We start from the raw sequence: 21,979 nt of genomic DNA on the forward strand, positions 1-21,979 counted from the left end.
CACACCTGATCAATGGTAAACCATGTTCTCGGTCTCTCTGTCTCTGTTTCTTTCTCAACAGGTTGAAATCAAGGGAGGGCACTAAACTATAGTCATGATAGAAGTGTAAGACTTAGGTGCTATGGTAGTTTACATTGTCAACTTGCCTTGGAAATAACTCTCAGGACATGTCTTGAAGAATCTTCAAGATAAAGGGTATTGGAGGGGGACCAACATTTCATGAGCTGGGTTTGCAGAATGCATAAAAAAGAGAGAGCTGGCTGAGTACCCACATTCGTCACTCTCAGCTTCCTGACTGCAGACACACTGGAACCAGAAGCTTCCTGCTCCTGCTACCAGGCTGTCCCTGTCATGATGAGTGTCTACTTGAACTGTGAGCAGAAATGAATGCTTTCTTGCTTAAGTTGCTTTGGTCTGTCTGACATTTTGTTTCAGAAATCAGGAAGGTAATTAATATAGGGGAAGCCTGTAAAACAAGCATAGCAAGAAGAAACAATATGTGACCCAAAACATTATAGGAACTCCACATTTAGACCATGGGGAAAGAAAAGGTATTAGTCTTAAGGGAAACTGGAGTAGAAATCACTTTTCCAGAATCCAAAGGAAAATATCGGTGAGTCTAGTGATTATATCCTATGAGGTCAAGAAAAATATTTTTTGTGGCTTAAGCCCATGCCAAGACATCTATGCCTTCCAGACCCTCTTCCTGTCATTGTTGTAGGATTAGAGTATAGGGTCTGATGTTCTTTAGTTTTCACTGTAGAATTCAGTTCCCAGCTACCCAGCACTGTGGGGGAAAAAAAAGAATAATACAGAGCCAATGCTGATGGTCTATGTGGCATGGGCCATAAAGTATACTGTGATGTTAACAACTCCTGTTTAATTTCATCATGATAACAAGCATTAAAAGGGTAGCATATAGATCTCACTTCACAGACCAACTCTGGTTGATACAGCTGCTTGCAGCACCATTAGAAAATGAATTTTTTAGCTCTGGCCAGCCTCAATGTCATGAAATCCTACAGTTGATTAGCAATACCCGCACTTGGATGTAGACCTAAAGAACTAATTCAGGCTGTTTCCTACCCATAGTGCATTCTTCATAAATCTTACCAGGAGTCTCTTGGTGTTGTCATTCAAGTCATTGATAAGAGTTTGACAAGACAGAGTCAAGGACAGTTAACACCAGTGCATCATCGTTGACTAGAGTTTGTCACATTCTAGAATGATTTTTGTTCCACGTATTTGAGTATGCATGTGTGTGTGCATACGTGTGTGGGTGTGTGTGCATGTGTGCGTGCGTGCGTGTGTATACACGTGCATGGAGATCATAGGACAACTTCTAGGAACCAGTTCTGTCTTTCTATTTATTGGGTCCGGGGGATCAAATTCAGGTCATCGGGCTTGAAAACAAGTGCCTTGACTAGCTCAGCCATCTTATCAGCCCTTAAGATTCATTTAGAAAGTATGCCCTATGCCAACACCATGTCAAAGAGAGACTTTTTATAAAACTTCTACCTGATTCACAGGGAATGAGAATCTGGGATGTTGGGGAGTAAGTGAATCACAGAAGGAAAGAGATAAGTTCTCAAGATACTGACTGCTGAGGTTCCAAATGTAGATAGAAACCTTCCAAAGACCCCGGGTCTGTGTCTGAAGAATCCCTGAGACTCATAGGAGGAGAATGAGCAGGACAGCTTTCATAAAGTCACAGCCTAGTAAATGAACGGGCACACGCATATTCAAGCAGCTCATAGTTTTATCATAAAATATAAACGTTCTAAATTAAGTGTCTTACTTTCTATCTTACCAACAACAACAAAAACAAAAACCAGTCATGTTAGCTAAATACAGGTGCCTGTGTGGTCTTACAAATAGGAGGGTACACGTCTGCAGCATGTGCCACACGTGAGGGGGGCTATGCAGGTGAGTGCTGGTCAGTATGATGAGTCTGGTCTTGCTGTTTTCTGTCGGCCACCTGGTTGGAACCTTGGCTTTCCAAACTTCACACCAAGCTGTTGCAGAATCCAGAATTCCAGAACCTTTAGCCCTGATCCAAGGGCAAAGAGAGGTGGGGAGAGAGAAAGAAGTCTAAAAGCGTATTCCATTTCCACTGGAGGAAAAATAGGGGCTGTTCATCAGGGGGCCACTGGACGCTGAGTTGAACCTGGAGGAGAGGGGAGAGATAGATGCAGTGACAAAGTCTCTGGTGTGCCTAGAGAGACTGGGGAAAATAATCTATTGATTGTGTGGCTGTCAAAGGTCGGGAAGCTGGAATGAGCTTGGAGGCTAACAGCTTTAGCATCATACAAGGATTTGGCTCTAGGCAAGTCAAAAACAAAACGACACAGTTAAAGGATAATGAAAAGCTGTGTCCCTTGCTATGCTGGTGCAGGGAGCTGCTGGGAGCATGTAAGGATGAAGTCTAGAGTCCATGCTGTTACCATGAAGGGGCCACAAAGAGTGAAGTTAACTGGATCTGAGCCCCTTACCTATAAGCTTGTGCGCACCTGTCTGTCTTAGACAAGCAAACGCATGAGGGAAGTCTACAGCATGGTGGAAAGCAGAGCCTGTCCTGGAACCTGAACTCAGAGTCCAGCCAAAACCAGTACAACTTCCCCCCTCAATGGCTCTGCCCCCTTTATGTCAACACTCCCCAGGGAAGTTTCCCTGAGACACCATTGTGTGAGTGCCTGGCATCTGGCTCAACTAGCAGGGAAGATGTGCGCCTCTGCTTCCAAGAGCAGAGATCCACCCACCTCTCCCATTTCTTTACCAGCACACTTGTATGCACACTTCCAAACAGAGTTCAAAGGCTGTCTCCTCTGTGGAGGTTCCCATGACCTCTTCAGATGGGATTGACTTGCAGACTTCTGGGATATGACTGCAATGTCCTCATCCATCTCCTATCACACTTCAAATGGACATAGAGCTTAATACAAATTGCTGCAGAGCAAACGGCTAGATTTAGTCTAATCCAGGGATTCTAGACCACTTTTCAGCTGGGCATGTGCATATTACAAGAGAGAGTCACCTTCAAGACACTCTCCCATAAAATGGAGAGGCAAGAAAGTGGGAGGGTTAGTGGAGAGAGGCAGCAATGGAGCAGGCCACAGTGTGGGTGTAATGGCCTCAGCAGCTTATAGCATCTGTGGCTCCCTAGTAGCAACAGTCCATGGACAAGAATTTCTACTTTTGTATCCACTGAAAATGAAAAGCTATGTATTCCTTTTAGATTAATATGGTTTGATCAAGCAAAACCCCCTGAAGCAGTGTCCCAGGTGATCCAACATTCAAAACAGCCGGGACAAGGCAGCTTTGCAAACCACTACAGCCAGGAATTCTACATCTTCTTAGTATCCCCATGATATCACAGCATCCCCAACTAGCAGGAAGCAGTTTGGAAAGAATGACACCCAAATTCCCAAATATTGTGTATAAATGTTTATTTTTCATTTAAATGGGGTTGGTTATAAATGGTTAATAATCACAACCAATCTCTTTTTAAAGGTAAAAGGGGGATTATGATATGAAATGAATACTTTGTTTTGAAATGGATTTTGGATTTTCATTTATTGATACAAATTTAATGTCAATTTTGTGAAAGTATATTTCTCCTCTTGTTTAGGTACTATATTTATATAGCTCATTTAAAAATGTAATGTATAATTTAGTACAGATTATAGATAGTCACCTATAATAGCAAAATTTAGTTAAGTTAGTTAGATTTTCTAGACATAGAGATATATTTCAAATGGATAGACATTCTTCAAGCCTTTCAAAGACCGACATAATATGGCATTTTAAATGGTTTAGGGTTTTTCTTAACAATGAGACATAACTGCTCCTGGCAATACCATCTGCATCACAGAAATGAAGATGAGCATAAGAGAAACTCGTTATGGAGTTTGCTTTCAATATGGCAAGACTAGCCATTTGGGCAAGATACTGCTCTTGTCTGAACTGTTTAAACTGGACATGCAGGACCCACAGAAAAGTAACTGCTGAAACAAGATGGACATTGCTGCAGGATTCCTGCTTCATGGAAGAGTCTGCCAGACATTCTGCAGGACTCAGAGAAAAGTGACTGACAAACTGCCAACACAGGTGGCAAGTTTAAAATTTCCTGCTTTGCTGAGGAGTCTGCCAGATACACTATGGCCTATGGGCAGAAGATGGATGTGCCAATTTACAGAACTTCAAGTGACTGACCAGGAAGAGAGATGTCTCTGTCATTTCTAAAGTTTATATACTATCCTTCTGTGCTCTTTGATGGAGTTGAAGACAGATAGTTATGGTTATAGTTTTCCTTAGTTAGGATTAAAGATAAGTTACATATAAGACTTTATACTCACAAACATAGATGATAGAATATTTTCTTTAATTCCTGATAATGTTAATGGACTAAATATTGTTAACTATAGTTCTTATTTGATAACTGTTTTGTCATATGTAATTTTACTATGTTAAAGTTAAAGCCTTTCTTTTTATTTAGACAGAAAAGAGGAGATGATGGGAGATATCATTCTGTAAATATGTTTCTCTTATTGGTTAATGAATAAAGCCCTGTTGGCCAATAGGAAAGCAAGATAGGTGGGATTAGGAGACAGGGGGGTTCTGGGAGATGTAGTAGAGAGGAGTCAAGATGTAGGAAGTGAGAGAAGAGGTCTGGGCCTCTGTCTGGTAAGATAAGACCATGTGGAAACACTTAGATTGATAGAAATGGGTTAATATTTAAGACAGAGCTAGCTAATAAGAAGCTCTAGACATTGATCAACAGTTTTATAACTAATAGAGTCTCTGTGTGTTATTTTGGGACTGACACTGCTCTGGGACCAGGCTGCTGGGAAACGGCTCCTAATACCCTATCTCATAAAAACAAAGGCTGAGGTGTACCTCAGTGTCAGTGTTTGCCTAGAATGTGGAAATCCCTGGGTTTAATCCCCAGCACTGGAAGGAGTAATGGTAATATGAGATATCCTGGATTTTGATTTGATTAATAAAATAAGAGCTAAAACAGTAACAATGACTATCAGTAAGAATTTAACCTTGTTGTCTCTGGTATCTGGTCACTGTAACCCGTGTCCCTAGCTTCTCTGGGTAGATCACTTACAATCAGATCAATTGCCAAGGGTCTAGACAGCATGAACACTAGAGGGTCAGGTGGATAAGCAATGAGTATGGAGTAAAGCTATCAAGGAATGCTTCTTAGAGGAGAAGGAAGAGGAAGGGGAGGAGAAAAGAAGAGCTACATCAGCTCCTAGCCATGGTTCTCAACCTTCCTAACACTGTGACCCTTTAATACAGTTCCTCATGTTGTGGTGACCCCCTGTCATAACATTATTTTCATTTCTACATCATAACTATAGTTTTACTACTGTTATGAGTCATAATGTAAATATCTGTGTTTTCTGATGGTCTTAGGTGACCCCTGTGAAAGGGCCCTTTGACCCTCAGAAGAGATTATGACCCACAAGTTGAGAACTACTGCATCCTGATTGACCTGGGGCAGCTGATATAATACTCTTTCCAGAGCAAGTATTACTCATGCCCCAGGAAATGCTCAAAGTTATTATTTTATTGCTTGGAGGATCAATTGTGTAGTTGTCATTCCTGATGGGTTATGCAAATCAATTGGGCAGAGTGACTAAAGAGTTTTCCTCCTCCTCTTCTGAGGGCATGAGGCCCTTGCTCCTATCTGTGGCACTGCATCCCCTCTCACATCTTGCTTCCTCTGCTTCTGATGACCCTGCCTGTCCTCCAAACCAAACTACCCACCAGGAATGCATACATCTTCCCTTACCCTATCCAGCTCACCAGGTCCTGTCCAATCCTCAGCTTCATAGCTTCCTCGGCAACTACACTACCATAATTCCCAGCTCTCATTTCCTCCACTTGGATTCCAGCTCCCATGTGCTCCTCTGCAAATCACTTCCTGTGCATGACTTCCATTCTTTTCCTGACTCCCTTATGGTACACACACACACACACACACACACACACACACACACACACACACACACACACATTCATCACTAGAAGTTGCTTCCTAGCCCCTTTCCTGGTCCCTTTGCCCCTTCCAGCCCCTCCACCTGCTGGAAGCCCAGGTTTGGGTTCATGTGTCATCTCTATGCATGTGCATTCCTTAGTGAGTCATCTTGTCCAATGCCTTCATCTGTCATGGATGTTCTAATGACCTCCAAATTCATTGCCAGACCCAACCTTGCCCCCAAGCTCCTTGCTGACCAGTCCCAACCTGCCTAGCCTTAGCTTATCTCTGATTCCTATTCCATCACTATCACCATCCCTTAGTACTCCAGTCACTCAGGAGCCTTTGCATGTCTAATCCTTCTTGGTGCAGTGTTTGCCTCTCATACACACACATGACCATGGTTCAGGAAGACTTTTTTGCCAGGCATGGTAGCTCATTATGACTTACTCCCAGCACACATATTGTGTGTGGGAGACAGGACAATGGCTATGCATTCAAGGCCAATTCTAGGTAGCATAGTGAGACCTTGTTCAAGGAAGGAGGAGAAAGCACCTCCTCCTTTGAACCTCTGATGATATGTTTGCATCTTATCCCCCCATACACACACACACACACACACACACACACACACAGAGAGAGAGAGAGAGAGAGAGAGAGAGAGAGAGAGAGAGAGAGAGAGAGATTGACTTGGATAGTGCCAGGCACTGGAATTGCTCTTGCTATAGCCAGTTTATTTTGTTTGTTTGTTTGTTTTGTTTTGTTTTGTTTTGTTTGAGACAGGATCTCACCATCTAGCCCAGGCTGGTCTCAAACTCAAGATCTTCCTAATTCATTACCCAAGTGTTGGGATTACAAGCATGTACCACAAGCCCAGAAATCAGATTTGTGTGTGTGTGTGTGTGTGTGTGTGTGTGTGTTTGTGTGCACACGCACGCACATGCATGTACATGCTTGTGTTCAAGTATATGGAGACTAGAAGTTAACTTTGGGAGTCTTTCTTCAGGAGATATCTATCATGGTTTTTGAGATTCTATTACTGGGACTGTGGATCACCAATCAGACTAAGCTAGCTAGCCAGTGAGCTCCAGGGATCCACCCATCTCTGCTTCCACAGTTCTGGGATCACAAGTATATACCACCATGCCCAGCTTCCGGTGCAAGGTCTGGGGGTCAGCATCAGGTCTTCATGCTTGCATAGTGAGCACTTATTGACTGAGCCATCTCCCAGCTCCCTCCATCAGTTGTTTGTTTGCTTGTTTTTTGATAAATGAATAAACCATCCTCTGTAGAGATCCAGACTAGCACCTGTTTCTGGCCCCATCCTCCTGGTTTTCCCAGCTCTCTGGCATTGTTTATCCCCACTTGCCACCTTTCCTTACTCATCACTCTTCTTTGTCCCCAGTGTCTCCAACTCTTCTCAATCTTGTGCCTACTTCTTGGACTGTCCCTTCCTGCCTTTCTCCCCCCTCCCGCTGTCTCCCCAAAGATACATGAACATCTGGCCTCTGCTCTCTGTGCTTACAACTTCCCTGGCTCTCTGGACAGCCAGCATTCCAGTTTGTCCTGTGAAGAATCATGGGGTGGTAACACAGGGGTCACTGCCAGCTGAGGAATAGTTAGTTCTCTGCATCCTTCAGCAGCCTCATTCACTCTCACCTCCAGGAAGGTAATAGATAACCTCTTGTTGAGGCCTTCAGACTACACCTCATCTTCTGTTCTCTCCCCTAGGCCTGTGTGTTCACTCTGATGTGCACAGGCCTTTATTAGATCTTCAGGCCTAGCAGTCAAAAGCCTTTAATAATATAATCCCAACCTCTCTTTCCAATCCTATTTTCCAAGGACAAATCTAATACTTTAAACCATACATGCCTCTGTTCCCAGGCCTCTAGTTTGCCTCGCACCTTCTGGGTTTGGGGGATAGTTCAGTAGCAAGTTACTTGCCCAGCATGAGTATGGATCTGGGTTCAATTCCTGGCACATCAAAATCAGGAGCTCAAAGGGGTGTTTAAATGATGGCCTTGCCCTTCCATCCCCCTGCCTAGACTGCCTCTCTAGACACTCACTAAGGTCCCCTCTGAGGTTTTGCTTCTGGTCTGGGGCCATTTCTTCTTCACTTTACCAGAACATGTGCCATCCAGTCCCACAAGTCCTCATTTTTTTTCTTTATGTATATGTATGTGTGTTTGCACCAATTTGTATATGTCATACATCGGGGGTGCCTGCAGAGCTTAGAAGAGGGTATTGGATCCCCTGGAACTAGAGTGACAGGTGATTGTGAGCTGCTGGATGATGAGTGTTGGGAACCAAATCTGGGTCCTCTGCAAGAACAGTAAGCTGGGCCGTGTCTCCAGCTCTAGTCCTCTGCTTTTTGAGGGGAAGGAGTAGGCCTTATTATCTATGAGATCCCTGTAGGCTGAGTTCACATTAACTCCATGAATTAACACAGCACTTTTTAGTGTGTGTGATGATGGTGGTGGGGGTTCTACATACCATGCTGTGCTCTACAAAATAGAAGGGAGGGAAGGGGGGATAAGGAAGGAAGAGAAGAGGAAATAGAGGAGAAAGGAAAGATATAAAAAGAAGTCATGGATATCATATTCAAATACCACCATTGACTGCCTCTTGAATATTCTCCGAGCACCCCAGGCAATTAAATGATCTGAGAGTTCCAACTGTTAAGAAATCTGCTTGTCTTTGTTTCTTACGGTTTTCCCCAAACAGATCTGACTACGAAAACCTCTTTGAACCATCAATCCCTTTTCATAAGATATTAGGGGAGATGCAAGATTCAAAGGGCAAGAGTCTGGGGTCATGCAGTGGGTCAGGTGGGGAAAGGGTGTCTGCTGGGTAGAGTGGGGGGAGGCAGGAATCAATGTCACCTAGAGAGTTTCATCCTAACCTTCGTATCTGAGTTTTTCCAAATGGGACACACATGCCCCATGATCTGCCTAGGATTCTGAAGTCCACAAGAATGGAATGGTGCCCTCTGCCTTGGATCACTAATATTAGCTGAGGGTTTGGCTTATTGGAGTGAGTAGCCACTTGTTACTTATGTTAAAACAAACACAATTTTGGTACTCCACACCATACACAAACCAAGAGGAATTTTTATCCTAACTGCCCAGTTTGTACTGCGAGTTTGCAGCTGAGCCACTCACACAAACCCAGGAAATTCCAGACTTTTTTACTAATGGGGGGGGGGGAGGGGACATTTGGCAGACAAGCTGTGGGAGTCCCTTCACCAGGACCTGGCAGAAGTCCAGGGGGGGATACTTGAAAGATTAGCCTGGCAAGGACTTCAGATGCATCAGGAAGTGGATAGGAGTCATATACAGATTAACTAACCACATTCATTGCAATTCATCCAATGATAATGACAGGGCATCATGAACCACTTGCAGCACCCATGAATGAACAGAGTGCCTACTTGCTTCTGATTGGGCAGCTGCAGTTCTACAACTGACCTGTAGGTGGCAGTCTGCAAAGTACATTCAAAGGGCTCCTCCTAGATCCCAGCCCAGATTCACCTCCACAGATGTTCCCTCCAAGTTCTCAGAGACATTGGGCACAGGTACAAAGACCTCTCTCTCTCTCTCTCTCTCTCTCTCTCTCTCTCTCTCTCTCACACACACACACACACACACACACACACACACACACACACACACTGCCATGGGGCATGTATACCAAGAAAGTCCACCCCATACATTTGCTCTCTCTGACAGCCATCTAGATGCAGGTCAGTTCCCCACCCCCACCATGGCTGAAGACTCACCCATATCCCTGGGGGAAGAGGTATGGAGGCCCATCTCCTGCCATCTGGGTAGGATCTCGGGGGTTGGCGGGAAGCTTCTGGGGGGTCCTCTGAGGATATGGATAGTTGGGCTGGACCAAGGGGATGTAGCTCATCAGGGGTGTATAGGAAGATCGGAAAATTTGCTGTCCCATCTGCTGTGGGTTGTACGGTGTCACCTGCAGGGCAGAGAGAAGAGAGGGACAAGCTCAACATCTCCCATCTCTGACCCTAACCCCAGCCTCTACCTTATAAACCTGTGTGCCCCTTACTTGCCTTATGTATCTGAGCCTCAAGTTCCTAATCTGTAAAATGGACAAACACTATCTACTCTGTGTGGGGAAGGTCTAGTGATTCACATTTCTGGCTCCTACCTTCAGACTTCAACAGACTGTGAGCCCTAGACAACCTCACCCAGTGGGAACTCCTGCCAGGGAAGAATAGATCTGTGCTATGAGGACTGCCTGCTGCATACCCTCCAGCTATGATTATCAAACACTTGAAATCCAGCTATGGTGAATAAGGAGCTAAAGTTTGGATGCTATTGAATTAGGATTCTTTTAAATGGCCACATGTGGCTAGTGGCTACAGTATTGGGTAATATAGAAGAAAGTGCAGAAAGCAGGCAGGGCAACAAAAACCTGAGGGAAAGATGAGAATTCAGTGTTACTTCTGCTGGATACCTGGAGAAATGCCTGCTGAGAACTGGTGTTCACACTTCCTTGCCATGAACAAGCAAGGCACCACCCATCTTATTCATTGCTACTGCTCCAGCTTTGAGACAATAGAGTGAATGCAGTAAAAGAGGCCAGGGAGGAGGCAAGAAGAAGGGGGAGCACTAAGCATCTTCTGACATGATGGGGAATACTCATCAAGAGCAACAGGTTCCATTACTGACATGTATACTGACAGCCTATACATGGGAAGGCCTTTCCTCATATGAATCTTCCCATGTGCTGAGGGGAGTTTCTGTCAAAGCTGGAAAAGTTTCTGGATTTCCACCATAGAAGCTACAATACTCAAGACCCCCCTTTCTCCCTGACTGTTCATGTCTAAGTTAAACCCACTTGGTGGGCTGTGGTGGACCATGCCTTTAATTCTAGCACTTGGGAGGCAGAGACAGGTGGGTGGGGCTCTGAGTTTGAAACAGCCTGGTGCCTACAGAGCTAGTTGCAGGACACCCAGAGCTATTATACAGAGAAATCCTGTGTGAAAAACTAAATAAATAAACAAACAAACTCACTTGGGCTAGTGTGTATGAAACACTCTGACTGTGGGATAGCCTTCACCTCACCTCTGTCACTATATCTCATCAAGACTATCAGTTTCATGGGAATTTAGAATTACCCAAGGTGTACTGTGAAGGTGTTTCCAGAGGATCTGAGAACCACCCTAAATGTGGGCAGCTTCAGCCTTAGGGGTTGGTGTTTTAGTCTGGATAAAAAGGGAGAAAGAGAAGACCACTTGAACACAAGCCTTCAATGCTCTTTGATTCCTAACTGGGGGTGTCATGTGACCAACTGCCTCATGTTCCTGAGACCATGTCTTCTCACCATGATGGGCTGTACTCTCAAACTAGGCAGAAAAATAAAAATAAAACTTCCTTAAGTTGCTTTTGTCAGCTCTTTTAACATGACGATGAGCAAAATAACTAATACAGGCACTAATTATTCCCATTTGAGAGGCAAAAAAGTTGAGGCACAGAGAAGTACAATAACCGACTCAGATGTGTCTCCAATCCTGACCTATACTCAGAACCCCCAAGGACAACTCAGAGTCTGAGTTCTGTTTCAGCCTTACTATGCTGTGAACTCTGAAAGCTGAACCCCTCCCCAAGTCTTTGCCATGCCACTCAAAGAGAAGATTCAGGGCCTAGTGACATTGAACGTGGATACTGAAATTCTTGAAAGGACAACTATCCCACTAGTTCATAGAACAGAGAAGGACACCTCACAGGACACACTCTATAGGGGCCACAGAGTCCCTGGTCTCCACAATAGGAAGTGTTCAATCTTAGCAGAGACTAGAATGAAAGGGGTGAGAGACAAGAGCTCATACCAGCCTTGTCCAGGGATATTCCCATGATTCCTAGAGATTGATCAAAGCCATCACATGTAGCTTTCTATGTTGCTCTGGAAACACCACCAAATATATTCATCTATTACAAAAAGCATAGAATAATGCACCCAGGATGCACTTCTTCAGAAATACTTATATAAATAAATGTCCTTACAAAGATATGACAGAAACCAATAAACAGCAGTGACTTCCATCTTAAAAGTTCCTACCATGTTTTATCCTATATCCTTCAAGCATATACTCACTCATAATTGCCTAAAAAGACTCTTTGATCCAGGAGGGGATGTTACTGATTGTGGTGGAGGTAATGTGAGTGGGATTCCTGAGATAGGCTCTCTTATCCAAGTGAGGTTGGAGAAGGCTCTTATTCCTGAAGAAGCATCCTGCCCAAGGTAGTTCTCACTTATTGGCTCATCTATACTCTCCAGAACATACCAGCATTAGGCCAGCTCAGAGAAGAGGTTTTCAGAGAAAGGGTGGGACTCCCTGGGAGGGAGCAAGCTAGAAGGATCTAGAATTGAAGGTGTGGGTTGTTCATGGATCTGTGTTTGAGGTGCAAGTCCACTTGGGAATGTGGAACACTTGTCTTCAGTCCCCTCCATGTCCTCAGTCTAAATGAGTTTGCTCATATCCCATCTCTGTCCCAAGACTCAGTGTTTCTCAGCCTGCTTCCATGTCTGTGGATGCGTATGTGTAAGCACATATGCCAGCTCAAGTATTTAGGAACATTCAAATAACTACACATATTTCGTGTGTGTGTGTGTGTGTGTGTGTGTGTGTGTGTGTGTACGTGTGTGTGTGTACAGGCACATATACCACAGTGTACATGTGGAGGTCAGAGGGCAACCTTAGGTGTCAGTCCTCAACTTTCACATTGTTTTGAAGCAGTGTCTCTTGTTCACTTCATCCCCCACCTTGCCATAGGCACATTGGGATTTAGATACATGCTACTGAATCTAGCTTTTTGTGGCTCTTCTTGGGGTCCAAACTCCATTCCTCATGCATGGAAAGCAAGCATTTTATCCACTGAATCATCTCCCAAGCCTATTATCTATTTCTCTCGCTTCTCTCTATGTAGGCCTGTTACTATCTTTGTTGCCTTATTGTAGTAGTATTTGTGTATTTATGTACAAGAGGTGTCCAGCATGGTGGCCAAGAACATAGGCTGCTCCTGAGTTAATATCTAAGAGGCAATTGTACCTAAAGTACTTGTGTAATTCATACTGCCACATCCAGCAAATAAAACTACAGGACACCAGTTGAATCCAAACCGAAAATAAACTGTGAGTGTATTTTTAACATAAACTTGTCTTGTGCAATATTTAAGATTTACTTATACTAAAATGCGTTCATTATTTATTTGAATTTCAAACCAAACTGAGTGTCTGGTATGGGAACTAGCCAGCCCACATAGCATGAAGATGACTCTTGGCCCACCCATGCTGGGCAGAGTTGGGGGGTTGACTTTGGCTGACATCACCACACACAGAGCTGAGGCTCCTGGAAGCACTGTCAGTTTCCACTATCAGTCAATGGGATAGAAGCAACAGCTCCTGCATCTTCAGCTCAGACACCAAAAGAGAAAAGAGAATAGTCCTGACTCTGATCCACAGCCCAGTTCAGCCAATGAGCAAGAATTAAAGACTCCTGGGAAGTCTCTGAGTCACTGAAGTTACCCAAACTTATGTGTTAGTGTTTTGGTCTAATCTCTTTGTGTCTCAGTTTCCCCATCCGTAGCATGCATTGTAAGGTAGCTGAGAAATTTAAATTAGAGTAGGAGAAGCCTTAGGGAAAGGCCTGGCATTATCATGTGATAAGGACTCTTTTAAGTGACATCTGGTATCATGTGATAAGTCAGTGATGGTTCAGAAAGTAATGGTGATAACCACTAGGCAAAGATGAAGGAGCAGATAGCTTTGGAACCTAAAGACCTTATGAAGCCAGGGTATAGAAGGGGACATCATCTACTCACCTGTCGAGAGTAGCACCCCAGTGGAGGGTGCACAGGTTGCTGGTAGGGCATCCGTGTTGACCGCTGTGGGTATAAGCCCTAAGGAGAAAGAGAAAGGTTCCTGATGCTACCTGATGCTAGGTGAGAGTCCCTAGTCTGAGTACAGAAGCTGCTCAGCATGGTACTCACAGGCCTAGATCTACATCCCAGGTTGACCTTCTCCAATCACCCACAAAGTTGCCTAGAGCTGACTGGATCCTGCTGGGACCAACAAAATTCAGGCCGTGTGGGAATCCCCTTTTCTACAGACTCCAAAGCCTAATTGAGTGTTCACGAATGTTTAGGAAGGAGTGCCAAAGACTGACACTTTCAGAGGCTGACCTGTATCTCTGAGAAAGCTACTCTACCTCTCTGAGAGTCTTGCTGTTATCTGCAGAAATGTGTGGAGCCAAGCCAGTGAAGCCAGTGGGAATGACCACATTATTTGCTATTTGCATACACATCTGTGGATACCAGAGGTGAACTTCCTGGGTCACTTCTCAGATGCTGCCCACCTTGTTTGTTTGTTTGTTTTTGTTTGTTTGATTAGATTAGATCTCTCACCAGCCTGAGGCTTACCAAGTAGACTATGTCAACTGGCAGGTAAGCCCCAAAGATCCTCCTTTCTCTGCCTCCCTGGTGCTAAGACTGCAACTCCCCCTCGCCATGCCCAGCTTTTTTATTTGAATTCTGCTGGATCAAACCCAGAGCCTCGAGCTTACAAGGCAAGCATATTAAGGAGCAGGCTGTCTTCTCAGCCATCATGGGCCTTTTCTACCTTTCCCTAAGCCAATTCTCACCTAAGACGAACCCCCGTATTGATAAATCCATCTGTGTGTGTATGGAGCCTGGGTCTAACCAGCTGTGATTCTGTGTACAGATATGCAACTATGTTCCCCTCCCCCGAATGCTTGTTTGGATTTCTGCTAGGGGCCTGTATGTATCTATAGCTCATGGTGAGGGTAAGCAGGAGGATAAATAAAGGAATACCAGTAAAGAGCTGAGAAAGCACCTGGGCACACAGTAAGGACTCTGTAAATGTTAGGGCTATCCGTCATCCCCCACTAGCCCCTCCCTCTAGCATTGTGGGCAGCTTAGCCCAAGCGGGTGGAGAATTGATTTACAACTCTGACTAAGAGTGGGGCCTTGGATATAAATATGTTCATACAGACACAAAACTCACACACCTTGCATAAATATTTCAAGGGGGGGACTAACCCATGACCACTCCAAGTGTCTACCCAGTCATTTCCTATATCACAAGGGTATTCAACCCTAGCCCTGCAGGTCCCCACATGGAGACCAGGATGGCTATGGATGCAGCCTAACATGAAATTGTAAGTTTATATAAAACATTATCATAAGATTGTTGTATAACTCTTTTATAACTTGATAGCATGATTCTAGGGTGTGGGCATCATAGATGACAGTGTCTTGTCACAATATCATATAAAGTAACTCATGGGCCTTGGGTTGTACACCCCTATATTTAATGTATGGCTCTAGGCAACTCATCTTTATCCAATGTGGCCTGGAGAAGCTAAAAGGCTGGGCATTTTGCACCTGGCATGATGCTCAAAGCCCAGTGCCCATCTCAACCCAGGACATCTTTCCAGAACATTCTTCAACCCAAAGTGCTGCCTCTGCTCTGGCCTTGGTTTGTGCCATTCACCAAAATGGTAATGGTAGACATGCTCCTGATGATATAGCCTCAGCACCCCACGAAGGATTCCAGGAACTCTGAGATGATGTACCTCAGCTCAGAAGCCTCAGATTCCAGGTCTCTGAGAGTAGCCCGTGCTATAGCAGAGACCTCTACCCTCCCTCTGCCACAAAGCGGTGACACTTGAGACCTTCCTGTCTTGGCCCTCCCACTTCTGCCAGTCCTTGTGTGAAGCCAGTCCCTCCACTGCCCCTCATGCCCTGGTGCCTAAAATTCTGCAACCAGGTTAGCCTCACTCGTTGTCATGACCCAGCACAGTCCTACATCCCCACCATGGAATGAACCTGGCCAGAGAAGTCCTACCAAAGGAATGACCTTGCTCATTCCAGACCCTTGGTGAGCTGTAAGCCCTCTGGACAGGCTGCTAAGGGCCCCTCTGCTGCTGTTTACTTTCAGCTCCATTAACTGCCACCCACCTCTTCCAGAACTGCAAACACCACGCAGCCATCCACCACCACCACCTGTTCTGCGCTAGGCCGATGGAGGGCACACAGCTGGCCAGCCCTGCCCCCTCCTTGTAAGATATGGTGCCTCCTTCATTAGTATGAGACAGACTGCCTGACTCTAGGGACATTCGCAGTTGTTAGAATTGCAGCTTTGTGGAATTGTGAGCAAATAAGGCAAATAAGAGCGAATAAGCATTCACTCCTCTTTGCTTGAGGCCGTGGCCTTTCCCCACATGGCTTCCCTTCTTCAAGGGACCTTGTCTTCCTATCTCTGAGTCTCTCCACCATGGAGCCCTGAGAAAATTGGATTTGGGCCCTCTTCTTTATTCTTTAGGCCTTATGTAGAGAGACCATGATAGACTAGTCCCCTGTTCTTTCTGCCCCCTCAAGGACTACTCAACTCCCTGACCCCCTTTTCTTGGAGGGCCTTAACTGAGTATTAATGTAATGAACATCTGTGTCACACTGGGAGTTTCAAGAGTCCTTTCCTGTGCTTGGGCTCAATTAATTCTTACAACCAAATGTTTCTGTGACTGCTGTAATTATGATAAGCCTCACCCTCCTGCAGCCAGACTGGGGCAGTTAAGGAACATGCCCAAGGCCACAATGTGCAGATGTTGCAAAGCCCTCTCACCTGTCTTCTGGTTTCAGATTTGCTTTCCCTCTATTGTATCAGGCCTCCTGATCAGTTGTCCCAAATCGAGCACTAGGAAATTCCGAGATTCATAAGGAGGCAGATGTGCAGTCTTTGGCCACCATCTAGGAAGGTCAGCTCCTTTGTGGCTAGCTTTGATTGAACCTATTCACTGCCTGAATTGCCTCACAGAATCAAGGAGGTCCTTCCAGACAGGGCAGAACATCACTTCTTTGCAGAAGCAGATGGATGGATGGATGGATGGATAGATGGATGGATGGATGGATAGATGGATAAGGATGAATAAGTAGACAAATGGTAGGTGAATAAATGGATGGGAATGTGGATAAGTAGTCAAGTGGATGGAGAGATGGATACATAAAGCAGAAAATCAGAATAAACAACAGAGGATATTTCAGAATATGCCTAGGGACACAACTGTCTGAGAGACTAGACTGACCTGAACTTCTGGTGCATGTTATAGGAAAATCTATCATTTTGATCTACAAGAAAGTGCTCTCTGCATCTAGAAATTTGTCACACAGAGGTGCTGCCTCAGTTTCCCTCCTTCTGTAGGAAAGTCACAATCAGCCCTACAATATGAACAGAGGTGTCTCTGAAGACACAGGACAGACATGGCTCTCAGAGAAACATATCCAAACCTTACTCATTGAAAAAAGCCAAGTGAAGTGGAGAATTACAATGCAGCCTGATACCATGAGCTGGACACATGCATTCAACAAGAGTAACTTCCAACTGTGGGAAAGTGTGCAGTTGTTTCTGGTTTTGAGGTCAAGTGTATTCCCCTGGTCTTTGATTTGCTCCTGAACTTAAACAGGACTTAAAGCTTCTTCATCACCTCTGAGTGCCCTCACCTAGTGCAGCGTTCAGCCTAAAGTAACCACAGAGCAGAGGTCTTTAAGATTACTACAGAAAAATGAATAAATAAATAAAAACGAGTCGGCCAATGAGTAGGTAAATAAATGAATGGGGACTAGGAAAGCCCCAAATTGCAAGGGGCTCAGAATGCCAGTGAAGGAAGCCATGAATTAATGACCCTGATGCTTCTCTAGAGACTGTGGGAAGATGTTATTACTAATGTGAAGATGATGCACTGTGATTTCCCCCAGACACTCTCTACCTCGTCCTGAAGTGCAAGGCATTTTGCACCTGTGGAGGGCAGGGAATTGGGGGCTCATTCTTTCTGAAAACTTTGAAAACAAAACAGAAACAGGTCCTTTGCTAAGCTCTTTAGGATGGAGAAGGGGCATCAGCTCTGGGAGTCCATAGAGTAGAGAGGCGCCTCACCCACCTAGGATGTCTAAGTCATCCACTCTTGCTCTGTTGTCCACAAAGAGCTGGCAATTGACTCCAAGCAGAATGAACATGGAGGAAGACAAGTTAAGTGTGGCACAAATTTCCTCTCCATTTCCCCTTTCCAGTCATGGCCAGGCCAGCAAATGAGCAAAGCCCTGGATGCACAGGTCTGAAACCCTGTGCTTCCTGGAGTAACTATGTGACACGATGGAAAAGCCAGGAATGGGACCGGAAGCTGGGGAAATCTCTGACGCTGGGCACCTCTCCTGAAAGCACAGAGCACTACCTAAGGGGACTGTTAAGTTATTGGATCGGACAAAGGCTTAAACTAGAGTGGACATTTATTTGATTCTTCCTTCCTTCCACCAAGTGGGCCATGGCTCTTAAGGGATATTAAGTTAAATGGACAAAATGAAGAAAGTCCATTCTCCCTGCATAAATAAGCTCCGTGAGGAAAATTTCAACCCCTGCTACAAATTCTTCACTGTCCCTTTGTGTGGCACTTCTAACTCCCTTTCAGGTGGGATCTTAAGATCATGTATACATGGTATGCATTGTGTGAGCACGTTTTGTGTGTGTGTGTGTGTGTGTGTGTGTGTGCCAAGCGGTGAGTTGGCATGGTTACAATGAAAACAGTTGCAGAAGTTGCAGAACAGTGTCTACTCTCATTCTCATGTGACCTATGGTTAGGGATGGCGTTACAGAGGAATCCCAGGGCTCTTGGTGCAGCAGGCTGGGTTGGGGAGCCAGAGCCACTTGCTTACCTGGTACTGTGGGAAGGTGGAGTGGCTGGAGAACACTGGTGGAGGTGGACAGTTCAGATTGAGCCAGAGAGGCTGATTCAGAGTGGTCGAGGTCAAGGCTGTGGTGAAGCGTGGGGCGAAAACATTCCCAGCGTACTTAATATTGTTCTTGTCTGGCATCAGTGCAGGTGGGTTAACTGCAAGTCACAGTGGGGTAGGGTGGGGGGAGCAACTCAGTGCCTGCAGCAAGAGGCTGGATGACTCTGTATGCACCCCAGGGATTCATACTCTCAGGGGCCATGTCCTTTAAGTGCCAGTAGGGTCCTTCGAAGTCCAGGAGCTCTCTAGCTCCAGGAAAACATCATTAGTGCACCACTTGCTCATTTGGAAGGAAAGGCTTCTCTCTCCATCACTCACTGGTAAATGAGGCTGGTGAGCAAGGCATTCGATAAGCCACATTACTAAGGCTGTGTTCCACCTACCTGCAAAACCGAATTCTAGCTTTATACAAACAAGTGCAAAGCTATTGCATGGGATTTCCCTCTAATGACTAAATCTACCCCCATCAGGGCTGGATACTGAGCAACACAACAACTTTGTGTAGGTTGCTGTCTCTATACAGGGATGGTTTTCTAAGTATTTTAAAGATTAAGTTTTATTTTTCTTTATGTGTATGTGTATGGAAAGAGAGAAGGTTATCAGAACTATTAAAGCTTGTGATTCACCCAAAGTGGGTGCTGAGGACTGAGCTCTGGCCCTTTGGAAGAGCAGTAAACACCTTTAAACACTGAGCCATCTCTCTAGCTATTTCTGTTTTCCTGTGTATTTAAAAACATGAACTAGTTCAGTGTGGGTGAACTTAATACTGTGTTCTAAAGCAAGAGGTTTAATTGTTATTGCACAAGAATACTGGATTCTTCCCTTCTACAGAGACATCCATGAACTATGGAATCAGAAACATGCCCCTCCACCACACCCTTTTCTGTTAATTTTTTTGGAAAGGGGTTTTGACTTTATGGTTAAAGCAGTTGTAGGAGGACAAAGGAAAGGAAGCCAGGCCAGACCGTGGATAATCTCAATGTGGACATAATACAAAGCATGGATTTCTCTGTGGCCTGGGCAAACTTAGAAGCTGTAATGTATCTCAGATTGGGGCTATGGACCACATCAGTTGTTGTTTGTGCTTGTGGGATCTCTGAAAACCAATTACATTCCTCTAGCAACTGGATTCCCTTAGGGGATGCTGGGAGAAAATCATTTCCTCCATTTTATGGAGTTAACAATTCTGAAACCCAAGGGGGAGATGGTGACTTGCCCATGGACAGAATGAGGTAGCACTGCCTAGACCAGGGTACCTGTGGTTTCTGGGTACCCACCTAGGGAAGGTTCACTTACACTTCAGATCCAGCCCATCCATATCCACTTTGCTTCGGAGTCTCAGCTGCCCACCAGGGTTCTTGGTGGCCCCAAAGAACTCATACAGCAGGTTCTTCTCAGCCGGCCACACAGGCTTCTTGGTTGGCAGGGTCATAGAGATGGTGCCAATTGAGTCATTGTGACCCTCCTCACCACAGGTGTCCTTCCGGCTCTGGGGCCACTGGCTGATAAAGAGGCTCTCTCGACCTTTGGTCAGCTCTTTGGCGCCAGGGGTTCTTTCTACAGAAAGAGGGAAACTGAATCAAAGCCTCTGGGAAGCAAACACTTCTTGTAGATTACTTTTTTTGCAGTCCATAGCTCATACTAAGGTCCAGGCCATACTAGGAACTGTATCTCAGTCAGGTGCATCTCTAGGCTCATGTTGAAGTCTGCTCTGTTTGCTGCCCATTCTGACCTCCCTGTCTTAGACAGCCATCTCTCCATCTACCCATCTACAAGTCTGTGTGCTTATTGATCCATTCACCCACCTACTCAGCTGTCCATGCATCTATCCATCCATCCATGCATCCATCATCTGTTTGTTCGTCTGTACATTCGTCTGTCTGTCTGTCCATCCATACATCCATCCATCCATCCTATCTATCCATCTTTCCATTTACTCATCAGTCATTTCATTTATCCATTTGTTTATCCTCACACCTATTCATCTACCCATGCCTTTTTCTTTTCTTTTTTTCTTAAACAGGGACTTACTATGTAGTCCTGGTTGACCTCAAACTCACTACATAAACCAGGGCCTCAAGGTCACTGAGATCTGTTTGTCTCTGCTCCTGAGTACTGAAATTAAACGTGTGTGTCACTATGCCTGCCCATTCATTTTCATTCTCTCTTTCTCCCTTTCCTTCATTTTTCTGCCCTCCTCCTTCTTTCTACCTGTAGTACCAGGCTAAGGATTCAAGGTAGCTTGGATATGGTTTGGCCATGAGGGAGCATGTGGTTTAGGTAAGGAGACACACATCCCTACAGAACAGAGTTGAGCCATGCTGCTTAATCCCTCATCATGAACTTCACCTCTGCTGTGATTCTCACAGGTGATACGGATCTCCCATCAGCACCAGGTCCTGCCCTGGGTACTGGGGACACAGTGATGAGTCAGAGCCAGGCTGCCCTGCAGGAGCTCACACAAGAAAGAGGGAGATGTGTCCAGAAATAGCCCTAGGCAAGGCAGATGGGCACCATGAGGTGACAGACACAAAATGGGAGAAGACAATGGCTGGGATCTCGTCTGTCTGAGAGGATCCTTCAACCAAGAAGGAAAGGAGGTTTAGCAAGACTTTCATTTGGGGCCATCAGGAAGGTGTCACAGGCCTGGGCAACTGCAATACCAGGAAACATCAAAGGGACAAAGTGAGTCATCATAAATGACTCAACGGATGCCAGACTTGGGTCGCACTGTAAATACACTGTGCATCCATCCCTTGCAGAAGGACACTCTGACACCTGACGTCTGTGACACCTCTACAGAACTCTCACCCACATTTCCCCTTAGTGTGGTCACACTTTCTTCGAAAATGGTGTGTGTGTGTGTGTGTGTGTGTGTGTGTGTGTGTGTGTGTGTGTGTAACAGTGGTTCCAAGAAAGAACTGTACCCTTCCTGAAAACATACAAAATTTCTTGTCATCATTCCCTAAACAACATGCTGTAACCACCATTTACACAACCTTGACATTGGATCAGGCACCATTAGTAATCTGTAGATGGCTTACATGTGTAGAAAGGAGTGCATATGTTGTATGCCATTATGAGCATTTATGGATTGGGTATTTGAGCAATTCCTGGGACCAAGAACTAGAGAGACAGCTTTATAAACGTGTATACATATAAG

The 21,979-nt window shown here is 45.1% G+C and overlaps 1 protein-coding gene across 1 annotated transcript in view; it reads right to left on the bottom strand.

The window, feature by feature from the left end:
* Nucleotides 1-1,911: 1,911 nt before the first annotated feature.
* The window catches only part of CUNH1orf94 (chromosome unknown C1orf94 homolog), a 42,025-nt gene continuing 21,957 nt past the window's right edge, over nt 1,912-21,979 (bottom strand). The window contains exons 3-7 of the mRNA XM_051188843.1: nt 20,113-20,373; nt 18,739-18,914; nt 13,837-13,914; nt 9,768-9,964; nt 1,912-2,167 (exon numbers count right to left, since the gene is read on the bottom strand). Coding sequence (XP_051044800.1) covers nt 2,092-2,167; nt 9,768-9,964; nt 13,837-13,914; nt 18,739-18,914; nt 20,113-20,373 — 788 coding nt within the window. The 3' untranslated portion in view covers nt 1,912-2,091. The remainder of the gene's footprint in view (nt 2,168-9,767; nt 9,965-13,836; nt 13,915-18,738; nt 18,915-20,112; nt 20,374-21,979) is intronic.

Source organism: Phodopus roborovskii, unplaced genomic scaffold (genome assembly GCF_943737965.1).
Source record: "Phodopus roborovskii unplaced genomic scaffold, PHOROB, whole genome shotgun sequence".
Lineage (NCBI taxonomy): Eukaryota > Metazoa > Chordata > Mammalia > Rodentia > Cricetidae > Phodopus > Phodopus roborovskii.